The sequence below is a fragment of the Podarcis muralis genome, chromosome 2, assembly GCF_964188315.1.
Source record: "Podarcis muralis chromosome 2, rPodMur119.hap1.1, whole genome shotgun sequence".
Classification (NCBI taxonomy): Eukaryota; Metazoa; Chordata; class Lepidosauria; order Squamata; family Lacertidae; genus Podarcis; species Podarcis muralis.
In genome coordinates, this window is record NC_135656.1 from 62,716,978 (window position 1) to 62,735,620 (window position 18,643).

Consider the following 18,643-nt stretch of genomic DNA (forward strand, 5'->3'; position numbering starts at 1 on the left):
ACAAAGGGTGTGCCAAGTGGTTGTCAGAAAAACCTGGCCGATTATCTTGGGACGCAGAGCAGAGAGAGAGACGCTCTCTCCTTTCCTCTTTCGCTGCTTTATGTATTCTAAATGGCCTGTGTTAAATTTCTTGCACCACTGCTATTGAAATAGTTTTTGGATTCTTGTGGGTTTTTTTACATGAGGTAAGCAACCCACAGATGGGCTTTGCTGAAAAAGGCAGCCTATCAATAATTTTACAAATAAATCCCACCTTGATTATGATTATGGGCCTAATACCACATGCTAATGCATGTAGCTGTGCCCCAAAGTCATTTTTTTAATAAGTAAAAACACACTCAGAGCCCTACAGGATGGAAACAGCTTGGGGATACAATATGGTCTAAATTCCTCCTTCAGGAATCCTTTGCGTTTTCCTTTTTAAGTGCTCTGGAGCACTGCAGAATTTCTGTAGAGCACTGGTGGTCTGCTAGCTCCATTCAGGTGGACAAGGTGCTGTACACTTGAGCGGGTCACAGGTGGCACTGTAGTCTAAACCACTGAGCCTCTTGGGCTTGCCAATCGGAAGGTCAGTGGTTCAAATCCGTGTGATGGGATGAGTTCCTATTGCTCTGTCCCAGCTCCTGCCAACCTAGCAGTTCGTAAGCACACCAGTGCAAGTAGATAAATAGGCACCGCTGCAGCGGGAAGGTAAACAGCGTTTCCGTGTGCTCTGGTTTCCGACACAGTGTTCTGTTGCACTAGAAGCAGTTTAGTCATGCTGGCCACATGACCTGGAAAGCTATCTGCGGACAAACACCTGCTCCCTCGGCCTGAAGGGGCACCGCAACCCCATAGTCGCCTTTGACTGGATTTAACCGTCCAGGGGTCCTTTACCTTTACAGTTGAAATCATCTGTACTGACCCTGCACTCGATTTATTTACAAGAATACCAGCAATTTTCATTTGGTTCACCTGGGAGTGGGGAGAGAGGCTGAGAACCACTAAACGAATATAGGATGCATGGTTATGAGCTAGGCCCTAAGTTGTTCTACTATTGTATTTTTCAACTTACAGCTCATTATGTTACAAGTCATCCTAAAAGGCAAGGGCAGGGGGAATATTTTAATCAGTGGTTCTCAAACTTTTATCTCTGTGCTACACTTTCAGAATAAAAACTTGCTCACGCCACACCAATTTTTTTTTAATTGATAAGAAATACATTGGAAAACAGAAAGAAACAACTCCTAGCTTTCAACACTTGCCACCAGCTCAGCTTGCCAAGACTCTCCTCAGACCACGCCCCTTTTCTCAGCCAGAAATAAATGTCTGATGTAACGAGGATTAGGGTCTTGGCATCTCGGCAGCAGGAGATCGAAAAAGACACAAGGGGGCAAGACTTGGGACAGCTGGAACGCTCTTGGGCGAGAAAAGGGGTCGAGGAAACTCAAACTGGGCTCTAATCCTCACCTGGGAAGTGTCTGCCATCTCAGGACTTCACCACAGGGCTTTACGGTCTGAGGAAGGGCTCAAGAAGGTATGGGGGAATCTCTTCTCTGGACTCAAGGGGTAGTTGGATAGAAGGGAGAGGCTGCCGTGAGGAAACGTCAGAGGGAAAATGTTGGTAATCTGGACAATGTCTTCTAGTGGCTTGCATAATATGTATATTATTGAGGATCGGACTATGCAGCAGGTGTATCTTGCACAGAAAGATCCTTGTAGAGTTGAAACTTGGGACATTCCCCTTCCCCCTTCTAAAATACAGATTTGGGGCTTTAATAAGCAAGAGATGTTCCAGCAGCTGTTGATGTGGGAAAGCAGCAGAGAGCATGTACATGATGGCAAATCCATCCCTACTGCATGAAAGGGCGTTATACCTGTTTTCTAGTGCCATGTGATGTTTCTCTGATACAACTGGGGCACCATCAGTGCGAAAGCTGGTTCCCCAAGGACACAAAGTGGGTAGCAGATAACCCATGCTAGGGAGCATGCTAGATGAGGCATCATTACTGCAAGGTCGCTTAGACAGGAGGGCAGAAGAAGGGGAAAGGGAGACTTGGTGGCTGTTCAGTGTATCCATATAGGAAACACTCTTTGCAATGGCTAGGCAGCCCAGCTGAATGTCCATAGGGCAAATATTAGCACTTAGCCTCAGAATATGGGTGTTTGCTCAGTCCATAAAGGAAAATGGCTTCTGGCACAGGAAATCATAAGACTATGATCGGGACTTGCTCTAGGACAGTGTTTCCCAACCTTGTGCCTCCAGCTGTTTTTGGACTACAATTCCCATCATCCCTTGCCACTGGTCTTGCTAGTCAGGGATGATGGGAGTTGTAGTTCAAAAACAGCTGGAGGCACAAGGTTGGGAAACACTGCTCTAGGAGACCTTGTCCAACACAAAATTGCAATGGAAGAATGCTGAATGCCCCCACAGAGCAAAAGCAGGGAAATGTGCTCTCAGTCCAAGCTGGCAATCTCGTCAGGCCATGCAATACATAGCCCTTGCCTCTGTAACATTAGCTCCATCGGCTAAGTGATAATTAGCTTTCCAGTTTCTAATGTGCTCTGCAGATGTCACAGTGTCTCTCTCTTTGGACTGTCCTGTGGCAGTAAGTAACATAGGATGGTTAAAAGGCTTCCTATTGTGAGGTAAAGCCATTTAAATTTGCCAAACAATTCTGGTTCTTGAATTACGGGGCATAATGTGACTTGCTCCAGCCTGCAGCCAGAGGCTTGGCCTGAAACAGGACAAGAAAGAGGGATGTTATATATGCCAAAGCTTGGAACTAGCAAGGGGGAAGTAAATTCTCTCACCCAGCCAACATTGTCTACGCATTTCTCAGATAAGGGAAGATGTGACCACAAAGTTCAATTTCCGACTATCATTGTTTATGGATTCCACATCACGTTTTTAGATGCAGGCCACGTTCAAGATTGAAGAAGTGGCCAATGTGTCTAAGTGATAGCTGGATGGCAGGTCAATGCAAAATTAGTCTGAACACCTTGCTGGCACTGTGGACTGCAATCCTATGGTTGCTTACCAGGGAGCTGGCTCTGTAGCATTCAGTAGGACTTTGTTATGTGAACAGACATGTTCAGGATTGCAATTGTTGCTTGATTAATTAAGCAACTCTTCTATTTGGGTTGACTCCAAGGCTTATGAAAGGTAAAGAGTAGGAGGAGATAAATGGAGAAGGACAGTGGAAAAGGAAGGAATATGTGTGTGTTTTCTTACATTTATATCCTGCCAACTTCCCAAAGTCCAGGTTGCTTATATCAAACTAGTCATACCTGGTGCTGCTTGAGAATTCTAAGAAATCAAAAAAAACCTGTGCAGTTTTGAAAGGCTAATTCCACCATCTTGATCAAAATGGCATCCAATTATGTCCATATGTAGACAAAAAAACCTGCTCCTTGATCTCAGCCTCCATCAGGTGAAGTATGGTTATAATACAGTGGTACCCTGGGTTAAGAACTTAATTCGTTCTGGAGGTCCGTTCTTAACCTGAAACTGTTATTAACCTGAAGCACCACTAATGGGGCCTCCCACTGCTGCCGCACCACGCAATTTTTGTTCTCATCCTGAAGCAAAGTTCTTAACCCGAGGTACTATTTCTGGGTTAGTGGAGTCTGTAACCTGAAGCACCTGTAACTCGAGGTACCACTGTATTGTAAGAGGTGACCAAGTGCATAGAAAATAGACAGATGGAGAAATTTTTAAAAATACATAGTAAATGTGTAAGGCATGTTAACATTTCAGACCTGCTAAATGGATTGAAGGATAAGAGAGCTAATGGTGAAAGGATTTCAGGAAGCAGTAATAAGGAAGTGAGAGCATGATTCTGCAACCCGCAATGATGGCAATTGCATTTCCATCCTGAATTCTGACTCATTGCCTAGTGAATACACATGGCACAAACTCAGTATCCGAGAGGCCAGGTTTGGAGATAATCTACAAGCAATTTTTTTCAGCCATGCCGCAATGACAGGAATGCCACCCCCCACCCTCCAGAGCATATCTGTTTATGCCAGTGGCATGCTTTCAAAATGATGCCAACTGAAGTGGGTGTATAATGGACAATGCCTTAAACAACACACTCCTAACCTTCCCAATAGTAAGTTGTATTGAATTTTATGGGGCTTATGCCCAGCTAAATGGGCTTAGGGTTGCCACCCCATTGCCCATAAAACCAAGGTTGCTCATGATGTTGGAGACCTGGTGGTTGTGTACATGCGCGGCTTAACCCCTAGCAATATTAGGCCCTTTGAAATCTCAGGGCTAAGTACTTTTGTCCACCTCCAACTCCCATGAGATCATCATGTCAGAAATCCATGCCTGCCTGCCTGCCTGCTTCCATCCTTCACGGACCAAGGATCAGGGTTACATCTCCCAATCCTCCCAGGTCAGTAACTTAAAATAGTTGCTGCTGATATAGGGAAGTCTCTCTAGCGGCACGGAGGAGGAACACACAGCCCTACATGAACTATGTAGTTCAGAGAAGCTGAACTTTGCTCACTGTAATGTGCTCCATTCAAACAGCTGGAGCTCAAGCTTTTTCTTTTTTTAAAAAAAATATCCCCAAGGTCATTTGTTTACAACCCAAGGGCATTAAAAACAAGACTCCTTTTCTTGTCTAAGTGAGAATAATTCTGCATAACAATACAGACCAAATGAATATAACCATTAATTGCAGTTTGGTTCTGGAACCGAGAGGTTTCAGAAGAGGACCTTGTATACCGAGCTTATTTTATCAGTCACGTTGTTACAAATGTACCCCAACCTGTACCCAAACTGTTAGAGTGACAAGATCTGTTTGGAGATTCAAGTAGGTAGCCATGTTGGTCTGACGCGGTCGGGGGGGGGGGGGAAATAAAAACAAATAAAAAATTGCCCAGTAGCACCTTATTGACTGACTAAGTTTGTTCTGGTATAAGCTTTTGTGTGCATGCTTATACCCAGAACAAACTTGGTCTCTAAGGTGCTACTGGCCTTTTTTGAAAAAAAAAATAATATTTTATTAAGATCTGTTTGGGTCACAAAAGAGATAGCAGAAGGCAGGTTCCTATGCTCCTGACTCAGGTCATTGATCCATCTAGCTCGGTATGTCCACACTGACTGGCCCCGGCTCCCCAGGATTTCAGACAGGGGACATTGCCAACCCCACCTGGAAATGCCAGGGATTGAACCTGGGACCTTCTGCATGCAAAGCAGATGCTCTAAGACTGAGCCATGGCCCTTCTTCATTGGATACCAGAGAAAGGCATGGGGACAAGTCCCCTGCAGACAACTAGGTCCCCACCTCCAAGAGCAAAGTTCAGTTGTTTCTAGGGCTTCATAACTGGATTAAAATTCAAAGTATGGAGAGAGCAAGCCGAATGAATGGGCTGTTTCTAAAAATGGGTGAAATAGAATAGAATCATAAAATCGTAGAATTGGAAGGGACCCCCAAGGGTCATCAGGTCTAACCCCCTCCAATGCAGGAATCACCGCTAAAGCATCCTTGACAGATGACCATCCAAACTCTATTTTAAAACTTCCACCACGTTCCAAGGCAGCCCATTCCACTGTCACAACAGCTTTGAATGGCAGAAAGGTCTTAAAACGTTTCGTCCTCCAAATGACTCGCTGCTCAATTCTGTAACCTAGAAAGCCAGTTTTAGTCTCATCCACTTGCACATTTGTTATTATCGCACAAATATATTTGGCCTCATGCCCAGGACAGTGGCAACATTTCCAGCATTTTCACATTCAGAGGAAAGAGCAAATTTGCAAAGACAAACACCCCAAGTAGGGCCAGTTATAGAATCATAGAATCATAGAGTTGGAAGAGACCACAAGGGCCATCGAGTCCAACCCCCTGCCAAGCAGGAAACACCATCAGAGCACTCCTGACATATGGTTGTCAAGCCTCTGCTTAAAGACCTCCAAAGAAGGAGACTCCACCACACTCCTTGCAGCAAATTCCACTGTCGAACAGCTCTTACTGTCAGGAAGTTCTTCCTAATGTTTAGGTGGAATCTTCTTTCTTGTAGTTTGAATCCATTGCTCCGTGTCCGCTTCTCTGGAGCAGCAGAAAAAAACCTTTCTCCCTCCTCCTCAGTTGTTAGGCAATACTATGTAGAAACAACACACACAAGAGATATGTGTGAAGAGCTTCATGAATGTGTGTCCCCAAAATTTCAGATCCCCCTCTAAATGTTAATGAAGCTTGTGTGGAGACTGATAAACTCTTGCTTTCCTTTGCAGTCGAGAAAATGTTCCCCCTCATGCATTCAGATCACAGCAGAGAGCTGAGGACACGGGTCCAGACCATTATGGGGGAGCTCACAGATGGAGAAGGTAAGCCATCCTCCACTGCCATCATCTTCAGAGGTTGCTGACCTTTACAGGATTCGTGCATTAGCTTGTTTTCACTGGGCTTTTCGTTTACAGCCTCTAGCTCACAAAGGCAAACTCTGCGGTCCCAAGCAGACTTCTCTCTGCCCCCTGCCAGTGGGGTTTTAAGGAGAGGTGGATCCACCACTGCGTTCATAGCCAGCAGCTCATGGTGGCTGTAGCAGCAGGAACAGGACAATAGGGCTGGATCCCTCCGTCAGCTCCAGGCTGGCTCCGTGATTGTTTCCAGGTTAGGCCCAATGTCATGCAAAGGGCAATGAGACTGGCTAAGGCTCCAGCAGATCCCAGGCCGGTTCATACTTCTCACCCACCCAAAGAACAAACAATTTAAGTGCTTTTTTGTCAGTAGGGATACCACCAAGAGGCTTCCTTCCTGTCAGCATGTCCAGTTGCCAGGAGGGGGGAGGGTTAGTGCTTGTGTCCTTCCACTGGCAGTGGGAGGCTAGCTCATCTGCAGATGCCTCCACACCGTCCAACTCCTGCTCCCCTATAGCCTCGCCTAAGTGGGGCTTAGATGGCTCTTCTCATAGCTCAGTAAACAACCTTTCTGAGGTGAAGGACAAAATGGTGCCCCCATTCCATAGACTGAAGCTGACCAGACTTCAATACTGGTGATAGGACAGTGCTCTCCATCACGCCTGAGGGGAGCAAGCTGTTGGAGGCAGGGGAGGGGAGTGGGCAGGGCAGGACATGGGGCAGATGCAGATTTGCCCTCCAACACCTCCTTCCCCCTCTCCCCTCCAGCATGAGCTGCCTCACTTCCTTGCCTCACATTAGGGCACCTTTAATTAATTTACAACCAGCGTTTTGTAAATTAAAGCCTTTCTGCTGCCTCCACGTGACATACGCCTGTTTTTCTCAGCTCTGGTGGAGCTCGATTTAGGAAAGAAGGTGAGCATCCCTCAGGATCTGATGATGGAGGAGCTCTCCCTGCCAATCAACAAGGGCTCCAGGCTGTACCAGAAGAGGCAGCGGAGAGTGCAGAACTTTGTGCTGGAGCATCCTTCGGGCTACAGAATTGTGAGTTGTGTTTCCGTCCTGAGGGAAGAGGCAGGAAGCTCTGTGAGAACAACCTGTCGGTCCACAGCAACAGGTGCAGCAAGGGAGGCAGCAGTGCTGACCAAATGGACTCTTGTTTCTCAACCATGGATCCCTGACTGCCTAAGAATGAGAAAGCAAATCCTTCCCAGTTAGGTTGCTGAGATGGGTAGGGGGAATGGCAGGCCTCTTAAATCCTGTTGCTTAGCATCAAGTGCAGTGGGTAAGCTATGTTCCATCTTCATCCACGGCCTCCATGCCATTCTCCCCTCTATTTTCCACCTGTTTATTTTTATTCATTGAAATATCTGCACACTACTTTTCTGCCCCACTAGCATTTCCCAAGATAGTCCATGGAACATCAATTAAAAGCAAGGTCAGGGAGCTGGATCCAGCCATCAGCTGTGAGAAGCATTTTCATTTGCCCACACAGTTTGAAATCAAACAGCATCGGCAGAGGAACAGGGCTTTGCAAGCACCCGTACACAGGAAAAGCACTTCACGTGATGTCGTGGCAATATCAGGTGGGCCTGTGCCTCTGCAAGCACTGCCAGCCAGCTGATGGTTTGCTCTGGCCCAGGCACCACGTTTTGCAGGCACCACTCATCAGCTGATTGTCAGTGCTTGCAAGGGGCTTTTAGGAGCTGCCAATCGGAGCCTTCATCTGCCTCACCCTGAGATTATATTTGACATTGGGTCTAGCTTGGGGAAAACAGTCTCATGGGCCAAACTGGAACCCCTGCCCATGGACCAGAGGTTGTCTACTGCTGATTAAAAGCAACAGCCAATAATAGTGTAAAAACAAGCAAGGACTAAGCATTGGCAGCCAGATCATAAAGCCATAAAAGGAGGGGAGAGAAACCAAACCAAAGATAAGAGGAAACAAAACATGTGCCAAAAATGTCAGTAAGATGGGGGCTAACTGGGTTGTGGCAACACAACATGAAGCAAAGTCTCAGTGGATGTGCAGGGTGGGAGAAGGCAATCTTCCAAAAAGCCTTATCCTAAACCGTTTAGGGGGAAAGGCTTTGACAACTAAACACCTAGGAGCCATTAGAGGGTGCCTTGAGAACAGATGCCAAGGCATGTCTGCTCCTACTGATGACAGACAGAACAAGATGTCAAGCCACTTCTGCTCTCAGATCATCCTCTGTCCTTTGAGCTTCACAAGGCATGCAAGATTTGGCATGGTGGTCATGCACTCAGTGCATGGACAAGATCATCTTGCAGGCAGGCAGGCAGGCACCTCTGACCCTCTCCTTGGCCAGCAATACCACTCCTGGTCTAAACAATTACTGACTTATCTCTGTTCAGATGCTATTCGATGGGGTAATAAAATGAATTAGTGGGCTGTATGCAACTGCATGCTGCTCACAGCAGTTCCATTGGAATTGATGAAACTTAGTTAGTCATGTCTATTGACGTCAGTGGGTTTACTCTGAGTAGGACCAGCATTGGATGCAACCCAGTTGTAAACTTATTGCACCAGCTGTTGTGCTGTGACATGAATCTTCCAGAAAAAGGGTGCCTGACTTATTTGGGCCAGAGGGCCACAGTCACCCTTGGTCAATCCTCCAAGGACCACATGTCCTGGCGTGTCGTTCTCTCACAGGCACATACGCACGCACACAGCACATACATATAATAGAGGCAGGCAGGTACACAGTTCCCTCCTCACTTTCTCAGTTGTGGATCAACTGAGGAGAGGGGCTTTATTGCTCCCTGCCTGCTCACCAAATGATGGATCTGATGTCCAGGGAGGGAGGGGACAATTTACACCCCTGCTAGATCATAGGGCTGTGCCCACAACAGCATTGTGTATTTCTCTCTCTCCCTTTCACCCCCCTCATTTTGCTGCTGCTGCCACTGCCCAAACTAAGTGTTTAAGAGATCAGGCCCCTGAACAGGGACTTATCTACCCCTGCTCGAGGAGTCGGTGCCATGCTTTGCAGTCTCTTTTGCTCAGCAAAAGTCAGTATCAGAGACTTAGAGCTGAATGCATTCACATTGGGAAAAGCCCCCATTTTCTAAGGGCACCGTCAGTTGGGTGGTGAGCCTGTGATCTTCTTCATTTATATAGGTGCTACATTAAGGCCAGATAAATACCTTTGACAGTAAATGTCTTTGATGGCTTTTCTTTAACTCATTCCTAAAGCAATTTAACTGTTGACACCTCTGTCTGTAAGTAGCTGGAGCAAATCTAGTCATCCCAGCATTTAACCGGAGTCTACACATATATTCTCTAGTAGTCTTTTTAAGTTAAATCACCTGGCTCGTGATTATTAATTACTCTTTCATATAGTATGCATTTGACAAACCACTTCTCTCCTCCACCCCCCCACCCCCATCTTCTAAAAATAGGTTCACAACTGAGGCCACCATATTTGCTATGGGAATGGGCATACAATGCAAGGGCAAAATTATGAACCACTGCAGAATAAGCTGCAGGACTGCCAATTCTAACAGGAGGCCATATTTAGCTTTAATCTACTAGTGTCTGCATTCTCTCAGTCTTAGGGCTTATCCATGGCCCTTGCCCATGTCATGTATTAATATTCTTTTCCTTGCTCTCTTTGCAAGATCTCAAATGTTTCTGGAGGAGGAGGAGGAGGCTCACACGCTGATTACGATGGAGTTGGCATGTCAGAAGGACAGGTAGTCTGCATGACTGCTGCATGGGGAAGATCTCACTTGCTTAGGCTAGAGTTTAGGGTCCATCATGAGACCTGGAGAAGCCAAAAAGTGACACACTGAGGCAGATTCACCCTGAAGCTATGTCATTTGGACTTCTTTCCCATAGTCACCCATTTCCTCGATAGGGAGCAGACTCGCTGTCTATTCCAAGTTAATATTTCAGTGTCTTCATGCATGCACCCAAATATGTACCTGATCTGCATGTCCTGTCATTTATGTAGCATGTGATGGAAGCTTAGCTCTCAGTGCTTGCTGATCAGGTTTCAATGCCTTGCGCAGCTTGAAAAGTGAAATTCGTTGGTACCTTTCTTCTGAGAGAGGGAACCTACACTACAGACCAACTGGTATAATTATCATTGCCTCTTCCCAAGGAATTCTGAGAAATGTAGTTCTGTGAGGGGTAGGATAGGGCTTTCTAACAAGAAGCCTCAGCCCACCAAGAGTCTTTGAGGGAACCTCTGTACTCTGAAACCAATATAAGGCTTTAGTGTGGATATGCTAGTTTCTAACAATCCCATTGTAGAATACATGGCACTTGAGTAGCAGGAGGTGGAAGCACTGGAAAGCATTCAGGCAGTTTTGGACTGTGGTCTATTCACAGAAGCAGCTGGGAGATATGTTCTGTTTGCTTCAAGCAAAATTATTTCCCTCAATGGTGAATAAAAAAAGCTCATCCAACCAGGGGCCTGGCTGGCCTTCTTCCATTCCCCTTTTATCATTCTGCTTCTGCCTGAATTTCCATGCCTACCTCAGTCTTGAAAGCATGCTGAGGAGACCTTTCTGATGACAGAAAACATCTTGCAGCCTATGCCTGTTTCCCTTTGTCTGCTAGTCTATCCATAATGCTGAAGGGAAGGAGAACTACCAGGCTGGACTTCACGAAGCAGCCTCAGGAAAGGCAACACCTCCCAAAGTGCCAAAGAAAACAAACAAAGTCTTGCGGATGAGCAAAGCCCTGAATCCCAATGCCATCGCTCCAGGTATGATCCAGGCACAGCACCACTGGGACCAGAACTCTTATTCAGCACAAAAGCAAGAGTGCAAGTGGGCAGTTTAATGATGACGACAACAACAACAACAACAATTTATTATTTATACCCCACCCATCTGGCTGGGTTTCCCCAGCCACTCTGGGCAGCTTCCAACAAAATATTAAAATACACTAGTGCATCAAACATTAAAAGATTCCCTAAGCAGGGCTGCCTTCAGATGTCTTCTAAAAGTCTGGTAGAGCACCTGCTTTGAGGTCCCAGGTTCAATCCCAGAATTTGGAAACAGGCTGAAAAAAAAATCCCTGTATGAACCCCTGGAGAGCCTGTGGGGACAATACTGAGCTAGGTGGACCACAGCAGCTTCCTAAATTTCATTAATGCCAATAAATGTCCAAATAATGGTTACAGCAGTCGTTGGAAGGATCCTAGTTGCTGTCAGGTTAAGCCCCACTCCAGTGCTATCTCAAACATTCCCTGGAGCCCTTGACACTGCTATAGTTTTGTTTTGTTTTTAATCTCCCTCAGCATCAGCAGGTGCCATTTGTACCTGACCGCAGGTGGAGTCAAGATTTAGTTCACAACTTCCAGGTTAGTTGTAGTTTCGGGAACTTCCTTGAGACGTCTGACAAGACATCTCAATACCCGTTCCCTCTAAGCAGACTGATGCAGAGGACAGCTGAATCAGAGACAAGCTGGTGTCCTTCATTAAATACAGAAAGGCAGGGGAAGGGAGAGGGAGCTTCTAAGGATGGCAACTGGCCTTTGATGCAGCGACCCTGCTTGTCAAAATGATTGGGGAGGGAGCCAGTGCTGCTTTCGTGTGTGTGTGTGTGTGTGTGTGTGTGTGTGTGTGTGAACTGCACATCTACAAAAAGCAGGACAGGACTTGCCAAGGCAAAGAGAAGCGGCCTTCTACTGAGCCACTACTAGCAGTTCTTCAAGGTTTCAGGCAGAGATTTCTCCTAGTTCTACTTGGAGCCTTCTAGATGCCATGGAGATCCTCTACTAAGTACAGGAGGGCCATATTGTCGAATACCTCCCAAATCTGGAAACAGCCCTGCTCTTTCACATCTGTTCTAGTTTCTGCTAGGAACAAGACCTCTGAAATCAGATACTTCAGGTTTCTCTGCCATCATACTTAAGATGTTTTCATTGAATGTGACATTCTGAACCACAGGCTATTCTGGACCTCTAAGTGGTGTACCACCAGAGAAGTTCAACAGGACAGCCATCCCCAAAGGCTACCAGTCGCCCTGGCGGGAGTTCCTTAGCAGCGAGGACTACCAGATAGACCATGAGACCCGTTTGCCTGAACCTCCCAGAAAAGTGAATAGTTTTGACGTCAGGAGCTTCAATAGGTAAGCCCTCATACAATTTCCGTGTGGAATTTTGAGCTGGGATGTTCAGCTTATACTTTAATCAGCATTCACAGCTGCTTATACAATGGGGCATCCCCTGCCCCACAACAAACAAACAACCCCTGAAATTAGAGTGTGTGTCAGAAGAACCTGTAGAACTGTACGCTGGGGGAATAGAGGAGTGATTGTTCTGTCTGTCAAGCCAAAATGCTTGCCCTGGTGGAACAATTCCCTTAGCACAAGATTGAATTCCTCCCATTTATTTGGGAATAAGCACTGTTTATGGGATAATATATTTTGTAAGTTTAAAATAATAAAACGAGCACCTGCAGCCATGAACATTCCTGCCTCCCGCTGACTAGAATTAAAAACAAAATAAAGAAAGGGTGCTGTGGTGACTGGAGGCATGTCTGTTCCAGCCAAGGGGCTGGTGTAGGATCTGTTTGTTGCTGCCACTCTCTGGGTGGTCATTTGGGAGTGCTGCAGGGCCACAGGCTTTGGCCTCAAATTGCATCCCTAGCTGCAGCGCTGCTGGCGTCTCAAGATGTTCTTCTGTTAGGCAGGCAACCATTCCAGCACCATGGCTCGCTAGCAGTAGTTCATATAGGACTGTTAAAGTAACGGCAGTTGTGTAGAAGACATGCTTGTATGTGCCACTGCTTTGCCATTCATTACCTTGTGGAAAATTCTCACAAGTTAATACTTTCAGTTCATCATGGCTTATGGTATGAAAATGTTGGAAGATGGCCCCAGAAAATCTAGCATATAATCCTAAACCAGCTTTTCAGAAAAGTGCATGACACACACACACCCCATCCCCATCAACTAGGGATGGGGAACCTGTGGCCCTCCAGATGTTGCTGAACTTCACATCCTGTCAGCCCCAGCCAACATGGCCAATGGTCAGGAATGATAGGAGTTGTAGTCCAGGATCCTCTGGAAGGCTAGATTCCCTCACCTTGCCCTAGGCCAGTGGTGTCCAAACTTTTTCAAAGAGGGCTAGATTTGATGAAATGAAGGGCCGTGAGGGCCGACCAAAGTTGTTGACCTTTTTTTAGGTTTTAGGATTGAAGTTGTTGGGGTTTTTTAAGGATTTTACCCCAGGAAATAAACTGCCGCAGTGGCTGGATTACACCAAGTGGCAGGCCGAATTAGGCCCCCGAAATGGACTTTGGACATGCCTGCCCTGGGCAGTGCTTGGTTTGAGCTAGGGCTTTGCTCTGGAGTCTGGTATCACTTCTAGGACTTAGCTGGAGGGCATGAGGGTGGAGCTATTAACACATTTGCATCCTTCTTCTTGCAAGTGTTTTTCCAGAAGTCCCATTCTGCAGGGATACAAAGTAAGTACAATCATACCTCAGGGTACAGACACTTCAGGTTGCGTGTTTTCGGGTTAAGGACGCGCCAAAACCCGGAAGTAACGGAACAGGTTACTTCCGGGAATTGACGCTTGTGCATGCACAGAAACACTAAATCGTACTTTCGCATGCGCAGAAACGCCTAGTCGCAACCCACGCGTGCGCAGACACAGTGCTGCGGGTTGCGAACACTGCGGGTTGCAAACGTGCCTCCCGCACGGATCACATTCGCAACCCCAGTGTCCACTGTATAAAAAATGCTTTAGGACTTGGGGCTTACTGATGATTGGGCTTATGAATTTGTTCCCAACTGCTAGTAACAGAACCTTGAAATTGTAAGTCTCCTACATCATTGTGTCACTGGAACTGGAGGCAGAGGAATCAAGTGAGGATTCTGTTTACACCCCATGCCACTCTCACATGCTTTTAACCAAGAGTTCTGTTCTGTTTCCTTTCTGCACCAGTCCGCAAATTAAAAAATGACAACTCTGAAAAGGTTATTTTAATTACGTATCTAAATATATATTTTTTCTCAAAGTCATATGTAAATCTATATTTTGATATGCTTAAATTGCCGAGAACTGTGTTCTGACATTTGGAGAAGTGTGAAATCTGTTGTGGAGCTCAATTTCAATCCGTACATCATTATCTAAAAGGCTATTTCATGTATGAATTAATTAAGACTTAATGCTTCAACCACCCCTAACTCCTGGCACTGAAAGTGTAGCTTCCACGCGTACTTGAACAGTGGCACTTTTCCTTATTAAACTGCACTAGCTGACTGCTGTCTTTCACTTACGGGGATATATATTATAAGAAAAGATTCAAGAGGACAATGCAGTTAGGTCAAGGGGAAATACTCTGATTTGATAGCAGTTTTAATCCATTCACCTTAATATGGTAGCCACACTGGCAACAGAAATTAAATGAAACCTATCACGTTCATGGTAGAAAATTTTCCACAATACATAAGGCAATAATTTGCAAGTTAGACTTCCCAGTTTTTAACAGCGCAGCCAACTTGATTCTATAAAGCAATCCTAACTCCTAACCAAGGATTCGTTGGACAGGAATGGATTGACGTAGGCTCCCCACCTGCAAGCCAGGACAGAAAAGAGGGGGTATTTGTCTTTATTTTTCTTGTGCTAGCTCCAAGCTGGTACAACAGAGTAGTCGACACTGGGCTCCTCCTCAGCTGCTAGCCCAGGCTATGACCCAGCGGATCTTTGGCTGACCTACTTCACTCCTTCCCTGACCACAATCTGTCCCATTTGGACCCTTTCCCTGGCTACCAGCACCAGAAATACTGCTGCTGTTACCTTGCCAACAGCTCCCCCGATGACCTTGCCCCTGGCATAAACCAGGAAACCTCTGCCACATACAATTCCACCCCCATCTCCAGTAGCACAGCTTAGCAAATGAAAACAGTCACCAACTATAATCTTAGAGATCCACACGATGCAGTCAAGGTACCACTCGTATTTTTGCCTTCATCAGCTGCCAATTGGCAACTTTCAAAACTTCATCATCTGCAGTATGTTGCTAAAGCATAAATTCATAGCCTCTTCACATCTAAATAAAAAAATTCTTGCTGAAACCATGCCCAACTAGTCGTCACTCCCAATGAGGGCCGGCCCACCCCGGAGGCAAGGTGAGGCGACTGCTTTGGGTGGCAGGATCCTCAGGGGCAGCAGATTCGGATGTAGATATTTATTCCTCCTCTGGTTCCTGATGTAGATCTTCACTTACCCCTTCTACCCTGGCAGGGAGGGAGGCAGCATTCTGTGCTTTGCCTCAGGTGCCAAAATGTATTGGGCCAGCCCTGCTCCCATTACTGTCTTGCAACGTCTTTTTTAAAAACAGAATCTTCCTGCGTCTCAATATCTTTAACATATGTTGGACCGGGGAACTGTTCCAAAGACTTACTCTTTTAGTTCTGGTTACTGCTCATGTTTCCGTTTATTTCAGGCCCTGTAGCAGAAATATATTCATATATGCTAAACAGACATAGCTGCCTGGTTTCTTCCCTCTCTCTGTTGTTTTAAATGAACCCTTAGTAGCACTTATTACCAATTGAATTCAGTGCTTACCACGCCTTCATGTGAATGTTTCAGAGATTATGACTTGCCACAAAACAATTCAAGAAAACAAATGTTTCAAGGCAAATAACAACCTGACTGAAAGGCAAGGAACTTTTTAAAAAGAAAATAATTATTTATTGTATGTTTAAAACAAAACCCACTATTGCCATTACGTGACCAAGAAGACATAGCATCAGCATTTGGTATGCAGGCTTCTCTATTGGCAGGAGCAGCCTACACTCATTTTAATTTCCCACATTGCCCTGGAGGAGTGCTACATCAGGAAGCATTATGGGAAATAAAAATGGCTGCCTATTGATAGGTAAATGAAGTGAAGGCTGCAATTGGGATCAGCATAGTGGGCAGTGCACCATGGGGTACTATGTCAAGGCTGTCTTCAAAGGCAGCCTAGATGCCATGATGGATCTTTGAAAAAATATATACGGTATACTGGGGAAAATATTTTCTTCTCTTTAGCATTCCAATTACTTTCATGTCAGTGCCAACAACACTGATTTATTTTCTCAGATACACCCAGATTTTCAGTTTTTACTGCCCTGTTGCAAGTGAAAATAAATAAACTGGCTCCGAGTTTTACACAGCTTTTTTGTTTGCATAATACACTTGAATAAATGCTAGTCTTTAATATCTTAAAATTCTAGATACCCCCCCCCCGCACATCTGCCTTCCAGGTGCTGCTTTCAAGATATAATTCCATGTAACATGCTTCTTGCTACACCAAGAACACACATAGCTACTTTCAAGCGCAATTAGATTTTCACCATAGGACCAAAGTTCTGCAGAGTAACAACACTATTACTATTTTGGAAGCAGACACTGACCAGCTGTGCAAAGCAGCAGAGAACTGAAGCCATCTGCAGCCCCCCCAAAAAATACACATTGTAAAATAAATACATGCATACATTTCACAAGTGTGAGGCAACTCAAATATTTATAGGAATTGTGTGTGCACTAGAAGAACATCAAGGGAAAACTTGACTGAAACATGCCAGCGGTGAATTCTGTAGGTGCACGTGAAAACATCATAAAACATAATTAAAAATCATTTTCTGAGGCCCTTCTTTTGTGTGCTTCCTGCTCAAGAGGTCCGGAAGGTGGCAACATGAGAACAGGCCTTCCCTGCAGTGGCTCCCCATCTGTGGAATGTTCTCCCTAGGGAAGTTTGCCTGGCGCCTTCACTATACACCTTTAGGTAAAGGTAAAGTTACCCCTGCCCGTACGGGCCAGTCATGTCCGACTCTAGGGTTGTGCGCCCATCTCACTTAAGAGGCTGGGGGACAGCGCTGTCTGGAGACACTTCCGGGTCACGTGGCCAGCGTGACAAAGCTGCTCTGGCGAGCCAGCACCAGCGCAGCACACGGAAACGCCGTTTACCTTCCCGCTATAAAGCGGTACCTATTTATCTACTTGCACTTAGGGGTGCTTTCGAACTGCTAGGTGGGCAGGAGCTGGGACCGAAAGACGGGAGCTCACCCCGCCACGGGGATTCGAACCGCCGACCATGCGATCGGCAAGCCCTAGGCACTGAGGTTTTACCCACAGCGCCACCCGCGGCCCGTTATGTGCCGGGCAAAAACGTCCCTTTTTAACCAGGCCTTTGGTTGATTTGATTGATATCCTATGCCCTTTTAACTTGTGGAGGGTTTTTTGTGGGGGTTATTGAATTGTCGTTTTTATTTTGATGATATATTTTGTAGTTTTATATCTTGATTTTGTTCTGTGAACCGCCCTGAGACCTCCAGGTATAGAGCAGTATATAAATTCAATTAACAACAACAATGTAGCTGAAATTGCTGAGAGAGGACTAGTGCAGCAGATAATGAGAAACATTCATTTTCAACCCACTATTAATAATAGACTATCACAATGACCACTACAGATTGTCAGGACCCACACTATTCTTCTGAATGTAATTTGCTTGAACTTGTTTTTAATTTCTGAATTTTAAATTGCCGTTAACCCACCCTGGGACCTGCTGGCGAAGGGTGGAGAATAAATGTAATAATACATGACCACGGAGGACCAACACATACCGTAATCTCTTCCCCACTTAAGACTGAATGTGTGCTACACACTACAGCCTTCTCTTTTTGTACCTACAGGACCCCAACCCCATTTGGCGGACCATTACTGAATGATGTGATCCTTGGGTACGAGATGAATGAAGCCCAGACAGACATGAGCAGCTTGGAACTCATGTTAAACAGGCCCAGCTTCAACAGAGCACCTCGGGGCTGGATACAGGCGATGCCAGAATCTGAAGATCTGTAACTTGCTACAATGCTGCTGCCTGACTTTTTCCAACGCCAATGCACGCTAGCCTCCTAATCATGGGGGAAAGAAAGAAAGCACCCTTTTTGAATTCTGTGGTTTTACACACAAAGACATAACAATCATCTGTTCCTTAGTAGGTCTTAAAATTTGGTAAATACAATCTCAGACGAACAACAACATATGATGTATTACACCAAGTCATGATTTATTTAACAGAAATAAAGCCAAAATGGAAAAGCCATGTGTAAAAAATGAAGTACACCTTGTGATTCAGTAGGTCATAAAGCACCTTTAGCAGCAATAACACGAAGCAATTGTTTTCTGTAGGACTTTCTCTCTCACACATCATTGTGGAGGAATTTTGGCCCATTCTTCTTTACAACATTGCTTCAGTTCATTGAGGATCGCTCCTTCCTCCTTGACATTGTGTTAAAACACACCTGAATGCTCC

At 45.6% G+C, this 18,643-nt stretch overlaps 1 protein-coding gene across 1 annotated transcript; it reads left to right on the plus strand.

Moving 5' to 3' along the window:
- The first annotated feature begins 1,287 nt into the window (after positions 1 to 1,287).
- On the plus strand, positions 1,288 to 18,331 carry MYOZ3 (myozenin 3). The gene is made up of 7 exons (XM_028718290.2): positions 1,288 to 1,516; positions 6,227 to 6,319; positions 7,239 to 7,396; positions 9,995 to 10,069; positions 10,941 to 11,088; positions 12,278 to 12,458; positions 18,021 to 18,331. The coding sequence occupies exons 2-7, from the start codon at positions 6,235 to 6,237 to the stop codon at positions 18,187 to 18,189; spliced, it is 816 nt and encodes a 271-aa protein (XP_028574123.2). The 5' UTR covers positions 1,288 to 1,516; positions 6,227 to 6,234; the 3' UTR covers positions 18,190 to 18,331.
- The last annotated feature ends 312 nt before the right edge of the window (positions 18,332 to 18,643 follow it).